This window comes from Engraulis encrasicolus, chromosome 5 (genome assembly GCF_034702125.1).
Source record: "Engraulis encrasicolus isolate BLACKSEA-1 chromosome 5, IST_EnEncr_1.0, whole genome shotgun sequence".
NCBI lineage: Eukaryota > Metazoa > Chordata > Actinopteri > Clupeiformes > Engraulidae > Engraulis > Engraulis encrasicolus.
Window position 1 is genome coordinate 12,564,738 of NC_085861.1, and position 10,589 is coordinate 12,575,326.

The 10,589-nt window shown below is 46.5% G+C and overlaps 1 protein-coding gene across 2 annotated transcripts in view; it reads right to left on the bottom strand.

Annotated features, from left to right (window-relative positions):
- Positions 1 to 1,909: 1,909 nt before the first annotated feature.
- The window catches only part of sybu (syntabulin (syntaxin-interacting)), a 17,155-nt gene continuing 8,475 nt past the window's right edge, over positions 1,910 to 10,589 (bottom strand). For both annotated transcript variants that reach the window (XM_063198679.1, XM_063198680.1), the window contains 4 exons: positions 7,559 to 7,714; positions 6,232 to 6,364; positions 4,804 to 5,019; positions 1,910 to 3,645 (listed from right to left, as the gene is read on the bottom strand). In XM_063198679.1, coding sequence (XP_063054749.1) covers positions 2,653 to 3,645; positions 4,804 to 5,019; positions 6,232 to 6,364; positions 7,559 to 7,714 — 1,498 coding nt within the window. In that variant the 3' untranslated portion in view covers positions 1,910 to 2,652. The remainder of the gene's footprint in view (positions 3,646 to 4,803; positions 5,020 to 6,231; positions 6,365 to 7,558; positions 7,715 to 10,589) is intronic.

A 10,589-nucleotide genomic window follows, 5' to 3' on the forward strand; every position in this document is an offset into this window, starting at 1 on the left:
GGACAACTTAAAATGTTGTCACAGGCTTCATTGTTTCTCTCGATGTCTGGCTGACTGGTCTTTGCAGAAAATGCCCGGCCTGAGTTTTTTGCCCCAGTCCAGCCCTGTGTACTTGTGTGTGTATTGAAGTGGAGGGCCAGACCGGGTTATGTAACTGCAAGTCTCCTCCCATCTGGTCACCGGAAGCTGCGTCATCACCACATCAGTTCATCCCCACTCTGGGATACATCCTTGGGGACCGACCGACATGACATTGGTGCATGTTACTTAACGTTGCATTGTGTTCAACACAAATGGGCAATGCACCACCTTAAGTCTGCCAACCCTGCAATATTAATGTTCAATGCATGGCAGCCGACAGGGGGGTGGCAAACAGGTATGTCTCCCTGGGCCCAGGGAGAGACGGGGCCCAGAATTGGGTTCTCATTAAATTGTATGCATTGCGTGGGGGGGCCTTTCAGATGACTTTGTCCTGGTCCGGGCCAATGCTGTCAGCGGCCATGGATGCATGTTACGTAAACACACAATGCATTTGCTTTGCTCTTTTTTAGTATGCAGGCCACATTTAAGATTTAGTGCTGTGCAATGCTTTCTTTCGTGACAGAAATTTCCATAAAGGAAATACTTGTGCCCTCAAGCATTGCCTTAAGGGAGTTGACTTGACACTAAAGTGCCCTTTTTAAACTTTAAAAGGGTTTTACACAACACAGAGAGGTAGGCTGTGTGTACTGTACACACAATGGCCACCTTGAGAGCATTTTATTGATTGACAGATGTTCCCGTTCCATTTTAGTTTAGAAAAGCTTGTTCATAACATTTCTCTCCAACCCCTCCCTCTGAGCAGCTATTTGTGGGCATCAAACCCCAAGAACAAGATCTTACCAGAGAGAGTAGAGAGAGAGAGGTTCCATTGGCCCATTGTTTCCTGGTTCTATTATGGCCCCCCTTAGGCAGACCTAGGCAGACCTAAGGACTGTTCTATTCATTGTAGGAGCATTATGACACGCCCCTTTAGGCAGACCGGAACCTGGTCGCGTTTGGTGCCCATAGAAACCTATTATGTTGGTATATCTCTATAGAATATCTCTGATCTTACCCAGGGATAATTGGAGCACTCAGAATATGTTTAAAGTTTTGTTTTGGTGCACAGAATTCATTTACATGGACACTGCATCCTTACACTGCGCTGCATCCATCCTGCATTTAGAATGATTCTGTGGCCCCGGACAGACAGGATAAAAGATTGTAGCACAATAGATCCTCCTAGTCCAGTGGTTCCCAACCTTTTTCTTAAGGGACCCATGTTCTTACTATTGTAAGCTTTGGTGACCCAACCACGCGAGCGCCCGCACGAGACGGAGTCACAAGATGCCCTCTGTTTCCAGCGAAAACTAATTTTAGTTATTTTGTTCCTCAATTCGTCTTTGGTCAAATATAGAACAAATGCTTAATGTAGCACTTACAATTTGTTGCTTCTATGCATTTATTAGTTAAATGCTTTGTCTTTTATTCAACATGGGCTATATATATTTAAAATGAAACCCCTTAAAATCAAGAGGGCTCCGCGACCCCCTGTGGATCTTTGGCGACCCATAAGGTGGGTCCCGACCCATAGGTTGGGAACCACTGTCCTAGTCTACAAAAGTTGTACAAGCCAGCCAGCCATCCTCTTCCTGCCCAATTTACAGGAAACTAATCACTTTTAATCTGGGAATTTACTAGAACTACATGTCCAACGGCTGATGGGTACTTTCTTGATTTAACAGAAGATTACAAAATAATCTTCTCTGTCAGTGTGGAATTAACAAAAGAAAGGGCGCAACCCTTAACCTGATTGTACGTAGCTCTTTCACCCTTCCCCATGTAAGAGCATTGCATTGCTTCACAAAGAAATGGAACAGTCTGAAAGTATATTAGGGGTACCATGCTTTAATAATAATAAATATATTAGGACATCTGATAGAAACAAATGATATTGCACATTGCTCAGGCACGTTACAAGTGTTCAGTTGTACTGTAGCATTGACTTGTCAATATGAACAGATCGGTACACGAAAAGGAACATGTAAAAAGCTCTAATCTGAAGGACAAAAATACATGGTGTCACCAAGCACAAACTGTGTAGGGACAAAAGCTTTGGCAGGAGAATTCATTTTGGAACACTTCTTTCACGGAAGCGGAACATTAACAACAGGTCCTTCAGGTTATTCAAGTGCAACATTTCCGATGACAGTCAGTCAGTGCTACTGTCCACACTCGCTCACTCACTCTTCGTATAAAAGCAGGGAACAAATACAGTAGACTAGCCAAACAACTGCACAATTACAACAAATAATATAGCCTAGTGATCAGGTACCAGAAATCATCAAAAACAAAGTCTTAACGTCCAATGAATAATAAACAATAAACACAGAAATCCCTTTGTTTTTTAACATTTTGCCTAAACCTACGGCAACTTAACAAGAGTGCAAAGACAAAAAAGAAAATGCCAGCAAAATATATAGTGATTTTATATACAAATTGTACAAAACAAAAATAATAGAAAACAATAACAAATAACCTAGTTTGTTAGGCGATGATCAAGTGCTCGTTGGGGTCAGATTGTGCATGCCAAGGGGCGGCGAGGGGGTGAGGTGCGGTGCTGTTAGCCAATTACATGTTGGGGCCGCGAGTGACGTGGCGGAGGGTGTGCAGTCCCATGATGCAGCAGCCGCGGATGAGCGATGCGATGTTGTACACCGGCACCTCCCCTCCGATCCCGTGGCGGGAGTAGAGCCAGGCCACTGTGGGGACCACCGGAGCAGCCACGGCCACCAGATCCACCAGGAAGCTGCTGCTCCAGTATCGCTTCTCCGCGACAGTCATCGATGATGACGCCGAGTCGACCTTGCGTGGACTGACCCCCCTCGGCACCCCAAAGTCCAGCTCCTCCATGAAACGGGGGCTGGGCGGCTCGGAGTGGCCCAGGCCAGAATCAGAATCAGAACCGCCGGTGCTCCCCGGGGTCACGGAGGCAGACGGACGAGTCGAATCGGCCAAGGTCGAATCGGCGCTCTTATTGTGGTCGGAATCCTCTTGGGCTGGGAGTTCTAGAATGTGGCCAGGGGGAAGGAGTTCCGAGCCGGAAGCTCCACCTCCCTGCAGCTTCAGCAGCTGTAGGAGGAGGGCCTGCAGGTCTGGAGTGTAGGACAGGTCTTCAGTTTGAACCGCTTTGTGCTCTGATGTGCTCTGGAGGACAATTGTGGGCTGTGATTGTGGGGGCGGTGACTGTGGTGGTAGTAGCTGTGCTGGTAGAGGGGGCTCGAGAGAGAAGGAGGAGCAGCAGGAGGACTGATCGGCGGCTGTGGTGGTGGAGGGGTCTTCTTCCAGACCACTGTGGCCCAGAGTGGATAGTCCGGGTGGGGCTAGTGTGTGCGTGACGCTGGGGTTCTGGCTGCAGTCTACAGCGGTGGACATGAGGACCTGCTGCAGAATGTCTGTCCGGTCGGCCTCGGTCTCGTAACCGGCCAGCAGTCCACTGTCCACCATCTCCTCCTTGGCAACTGCCATCATCCCCTCCCCATCCTCCTTGATGATATTGCAGTCGTCCTCCCCTCCTCCTCCTCCCTCGTCTGTTTCCTCTATCTTGTCCGTGGTGGGTGTCTTCTGGGGAAGTGCAAAAAAAAATAGTCATGACAATGCATCGCGATACGCATTTTCACAATATACTGCATCGATTTGCCAATCGATTATTTAACGTTGAATTGGCCAATGGTTCGTTTTGTTCAGTAGAGAGTAGTAGGTAATATTTCTGTAATAATGGAAGCCCTCTCTCAGATGCTAAAATGCTTAAGTATAATAGATTTACTTATGAATGCTACACAGCAGCTGACAAATCAGCTGTATTTTTACACATTTACTGAAGTAAGTATCTCAATGCATCGCGATAGTGCATGAATCACAATGCATTGTGATAGAATCGCATTGAGGCATGCATTTTGAGATGCGCATTGAATCATGAACTCTTTGCCAATGGGGCACCTAAGTCTCCACCCCTTCCGGACGGCTCGTGGGGCTGGGAACGCAAAAACTTTTGACTGGGCTGTAATGGACTGATCAAAGCTATTTTCCGATCCACCTCGCATTTCCCTGTTGATCACACATATGCTGTGCCTCAGAATTAATAACAACCAATGGTGTGCTTGTTGACTTCACTTGGCAAGCGATTTTTGAGTTGTGGGTGTGCAAAAATATGTAATTATTTGACCTACAAAACAGACGTCGCATGTCCGACGTGCAGGCGGTAGGGTTGGCTGTGCCTCGGTTCACGTCAGATATGCGAGGCGCACCTGTAGTCTCTAACACAGTTTTGCACAAAAGCTAAAATAACGTTTCTCGCGTGTCGAAAATGAGTGGTCTTACGACGCAAATCCAAACCTTTCAAATTCACTGTCATCATATGTGAAATCCGGAGCACATGCCAAATGGGATGAGGATTTAGCTTGACTCGCTCCATTAACTCTCATTCAAAATTTTGAGAGCTCCAGCCCCACGGATCGGAAGTAGAAGGGCGTGACTTAATGTGCCCCATACACACCACCGCCCCCCAGCATCTTCTGGGGCGATTCGCCTCTTGCCATGTGCATCGTGATGCACAATGAATCGTGAACCTTTTGCCAATACCCACCCCTAGCATCTTCTGGGACGATCATGGCATGTGCATCGTGATGAGCATTGAATCGTATAAACCCCTTGCCAATGCCCACCCCTAGCATCTTCTGGGCCGATTCACATCGGAATCGTGAACCCTTTGCCAATACCCACCCCTGGTGTCTTCTGGGGTGAGTCGCAGGTGTAGTCCAGGGTGGGCTCCTCCTCCTCATCTGCGTCTCCGTCTCCGTCGTCGGTGGAGCCACTCTGGGCCAGTTCCATGCTGTGCAGCAGCGACTCCAGCTTGCGGTTCTGGATGTTGATGTCGATGAAGTACTTCTGGATGCCCTTGTCCTTCTCCACCAGGCTGTTCTTCATGGTCTCCACCACCTCAATGGCAAAAAAGTAACAAAGTTACAAGTCAAAAAAGGTGTACATGATTGTCAAGAATCTGTGTGACAAAGTGTTAAAACAGCATATTGAAATGGCATTTGAGTAGCCTAGTAAACCAGCGCCACCCACTGGACGCCAGTTTTTTTTGGCTGCGAGTGGTCTGGCCTCGCATCGTTTGAGTGGTCTGCCAGGCTTGCCAAGAATCTGGCAAACCAATCACCACGCAAAGATTTGTTTTGAATCAAAGCGGGCAGGGTTTTGAGGGAGTGACGACGAAGCTCGCAACGTTGGGAAAGCACATCAACGAGAAAGATAGTGCTGATTGGTCAGAGTGCCAGCCTATAGGCACAGGCACAATTTGAAAGACAATGGGTTGTTCTCATCAACAATCTTCGGATGTACTATGTAGAGATGTACAGGATCCAAGATCCGGTTCCGGATCCGGCAGGATAATAGGGTTTTTCAGACTATCCGGATCCGGCAGGATCTTAAGCAGTGGATCCGTTATCCGGCAGTTACCTAAAAATCAGGATCTGGGGCATCTCTACTTTTTACGTAGCCTAGGCTTTTCAGTCAGTCTTTCACAACCCCAATCGCTGCATGGAGTGAAAGCCCTTTGGAAGCGGCTGTTGAAGGCAGTGTGGCAGTAAGCCCATGAGTTTTAAAAATAGTTTGCGCCAATGTAATAAAAAGGGCCCACGTGTGCGAGTTGGCTATGTGTTTCAACCCTTTCGTAGGATCCGGTATCCGGTTCCGGCAGGATCTTAAGCAGTGGATCCAGTATCCGGCAGGATCCTAAAAATCAGGATCCGGTGCATCTCTAGTACTATTCATCAGGGCCAAACTAAATTACACATCCAATCTCACATTTAGGCTGGTTTATCCGTCTAGCATTTCAGCAGACTCCAATATGCGGTTAAACTAAACATATTGATAAGTCATTGACAAAACACACACATAGTAAAGACTATGGATGAATTCCACGCACACACACACACACACACACACACACACACACACACACACACACACACACACACACACACACACACACACACACACACACACACACACACACACACACACACAACACACACACACACACACACACACACACACACACACACACACACACACACACACACACACACAGGGAGCTAGCATGGCCGCAGCCGCACAGGGCTGCCGCCATCTTGTTTTGCACCTCACCTGCCGCAGCTGCTTGATCTCCTTGCGCGCCTCCTTCAGGGCCAGCTGCGCCTCCACGCGGTGACACTCCTCCTCGATCCAGTCCTCACGCATGCGGCCCAGCTGGCCCTTCAGTTCCTCGATCTCAGACTCTCTGAAAGGGAGGTTCAGGAGTCATTGTATTCATACAGCCAAGTAGTGGATGCAGTTAATGCCATAATTACTACCTGCTCCTTCTTAGGCCCAAGCCATTCTCACTGTCCCCAATTAGAAATATGTTTCAAAGTGTTGACCATTTAGTAGTTCTTCTAGACAGTAGGCACCCACTTTTTTTTATTCATTCATGTGGCAATTAACAAAACCGCCTACATTGCAACCCCTAAAAAAAATAAAACCCTAAAAGCTCTTAGTACCCATAGCAACCAAAATTCCATAGCAACCAAAATTCACTGCCTGCACGTGCCAACAATGGTGCAACCTTATTTCAGTATGTGAACACCTTCAAGAAAGGGCAGTGCTTGCCTTAGCCTGCTAAACCAAACAATCATCTCTACACCCATCATGTCTGGTAGAACAGTCACACAATGTCAACCCTGTCAAAATGGATGATTTCAGAGATCAAGTGTTGGCTATTGTTAAACCCCACTGAGGTTGCAAACAAAGTCTAAACCCGCGACTAGTATTGCTACACGTCTTGGTATCACCCGATTGTCCCAGTTTTTAATGGTCTGTCCCGGGGCCTTGGACACTGACTGAATAAAGGACGCTGTGGCTTACATTTCTAACTGCATTAAAAATTAGGGTTTTTTTTATCAGAGGTGGCAACTCTACCCAAGACCCACATTGAAAATAACAAAAGACACAGACCCAACAAAAGACTCCTACATCATGTTAACACCTTACAGGTTCCCAAACTTTTTCAGTGGGGACCCCCTTTTGGACTTCTTTTTTTGTCCATTAATATTGCTAGACTTTCCATTAGTAGTTTGTCTGCTAATATTGCGGAAAAAAAATCCACCAAATACAGCTATTAACCATACAAGTGAATACAAGTCCCTTTTGTCCGCAAACCCCCTTCAGCATCTCAGTCCACGGCCCCCAGTTTGGGAACCACTGCCTTAGAGCGGGCCCAAGAGGGGGGCACTGTGGCCCATCGCGCTAAGCCCCCCACACTTGGGCTCCGGTTTGAGTCCAGACAGGGACATTTCCCAAACCTGCCCCATCTCTCTCTCCACACTCGCTTCCTGTCACACTTTCACTGTCCTATCCAAAGTAAAGGCCCCAAAAAAAAGCCCATAAAAACATGTTGTTGTTTTTTTTTTAATGAGAGGGTCCAAGAGACTCCTACCGGTCATGAACGACGGTCTCTGCCTCCCTGAGCTGAGTGCGCAGGTGTCGGATGGTAACCTCCTTCTGCTGCAGGGGGGTCAGGTACTGCTCGGGGTATGGGGGTCGGATGCCGTGGTTGTCCCCACACGAGTGGTAGCGTGTGGTGCGCGCCCGCCTGTCGGAAGACCGAAAATGACACGTCAGCTTCCACTCCCAGTCCTTGTTGTTAGTAGAGTGCGATGCCATTCTTGCCTAGAGGGCAACGGCAAGGCAGTGCGTGGCATCGAGATGCCTCAGACAGAGGAGAAAACGAGCTTCTGGGCTGCATTCGGCTAGTGTTCTGCTTCTAGGCTGCATTTGGGTTTTTGCTCATCTTTACTCTGCTCGCTCAGTCGAGAGGAGGAAAGAACTAGGCCAGGCAAATAAAAAACACTTGCTGCAACCCTTAATTTTTTGTATTTTTTTTAAAGAAAGCTCAAAAAGAGAGAAAGGAGAGCGAACAAGGATATCACCATTGTTTGTCAACTATTGCTTAACTTGCATGTCTGACATTTGGTCTGACAACATGGTCTGACTGGCCAAAGCAAAAATTGCACCCTTCAAAACAGATTAGGACCAGACTGATGATACAGACTCTGCCGTTTTCTCTGCACCAGTTATGTGGATGCCTTTTCTCTGCAGCTAGTGGATGCCCTTTGGTGAAAGACAAGTGTCTCCAGTACAAAGTGGAGCATGTTCATGTTCCCACAGATTTTTAACATTATTTTTAGGGCCATTGATCCCACAGCATATTCCTGCTGCTCCATGTTCCCACATTTCTAGGATTTTTTTTTCAAATTTAGGCCCCAAGTTCCATGGCAGGGAGAAAGGCATGTTCTCTCTGTTTACTCGGAAATGTGAGAACATGGAGTTGTGGAACATAGGGCCTACATTTGAATAATTTCTTAAAAATGGGGGAACATGGAGCAGCAGGAATAAGCTGTGGGGCAATTGGGCTGTGGGACCGGACTAATGGGCTATGGTAACATAGGGCTGACTCTGTATAAAGAACTCACACAGCATTTAGAAATCAGCAGCACGCAACACCACACCACCTGTTCATATTTTAACAAAGACACCTTCAGACGCTTCTGGATAAAAGCAATGTTTGATGATGAGGAGTGGGGTGGGGGGGGCAATATGCCTCCATGCAGATCAGAGGTATGCATAAATGAGAGCGAGGTGAGCTAGACTAGCATAATATCCTAGCAACCTGGTGCTGCAGCTTTGATGCAAACGTTCGAGTCTCCACCAGAAATAGAATGGGAGAGAAGCAGGAGGTGGAACAGCGCAGAACGAGGACATGACACACACAGCAGGGCAAAAAGGGCACAGCACAGGACACACAACCACAGCCATCTTTTTAAAGATGGTGGGAGCCACAAAATGGCAGGCCCTCATAAATGATATGGCAGAACAATATCAGATGCCCACATTTTGAACGAAAGTATTCTGGAGCATACGAAGGAGCATTTTGATTTACAATAGCCTAGTTTGATATTAAGAACACGTTGGTACGGTTAATACCATGATAAAAAGCATTCAAGTGTGATTTCAATACTTTTAAAATAATATACTTGTTCTTATCATTAAATTATTATAAAATTCCAGACTTTATCGTGCTAGCATAAAATGCACTTTATAAAACACACTTCTGACATTCTTCCTTCAGTAAGAAAACCCCATCTTAATTATTAATGGGATCGATTCGATTGGATGTTCATACTGATCCTACAGCCAAGGGAAACCAATGCAAATACTGGGTGCATCCCAATATGTGACCTTGCCTCCTCCACTTGCGCTTGTCTCCTCGCCCCGCCTCCTGGCCCCTCCTCCGTGGAGAAAACGATAAAGTTTCCCAGCTGTCAGCCTAGCCACAACAACTTTTGAGGGACTGTTTTTCATTCACCATAACAATTGCAAACGAGAAAAAGACTCTACAATTGAGCTTTTGCAAGATATTGAAATATAATGCTGTTGTCAGTGATGTCATCATGACGAGAAGCGAGTGGAGGAGGGAAGTGGAGGAGGCAAGGTCCCATATTAAGATGCACTCACTGTATGTTTCTAGCACCTTCAGCCACTCCATCGAAGTTTGGAAAAAAAAAAAGTCTCTTGGCATAACCCTCCATTATGCTAAACAACTCATGGCCTGACTCAAAGCAATGGAGTTAATGAAATGAAATGAAGCAAAACATGACCCCCTCCCCTCATACACAACTGAATTCCTAGCTGCAACGAGCCCAGCCAAAATATTGACTGAACAGAATGAAATATTAATGGTCAGGTCCTTCACAAACTAACCCAAGCCCACCAAAAAAGAAATAACCACCCCATTTGCCATAGCAACACCATGCACAGAACCCAGGAGAGATGGTTAAAACACGAATCATGAATATGGTAATACCCAAAACATTTATCCAATCCACCCAAAAATCAAAACCCTATTCAGTATCTCTCCATGTAATCCTCTCGGGCACCATCAGATTAGGGAGAAGACTGATCTGGCCCAAAACCCACTTAAATAGCATGACGCTAGAGATAACATAGCATGAGAGACACAAGCAAGGCGAAATTCAGTGTTCCAGTGTTCCTGACAGCTCAACCATCACTAGGTTGTCGTGGCAAATCAAATGGAATGAAACAGTCATGTCCTTGATTTGATTGGCCACCGCAGGCGAAATAAGTCACATTGGTCCAGAAAAAGAATAGGCTCGATTTATCTTCGCCTAATAGAAGATTCTTTGACACCGCTGTAGAGAAGGCTACCAGAGAATCGTATATATGAGAGAGATACTTCAAGGTGGTTCTTTTCCTGTATCCATGTGATGTCAGGTGAACGTCCCTTTTAGGAGACCTTCGAAAAGGCAACCTTCTGAGTCTTGAGCATAGGGGTAGAAAATAACACTAGAGGTGACCCCGCCCCCCTTTTTACAGCAATCTGTAGCTGCCATTATCTGTAGGTAGATCAGAGAAATGGAAATTAACGGAGAACAAGGCTCACCTCTGTC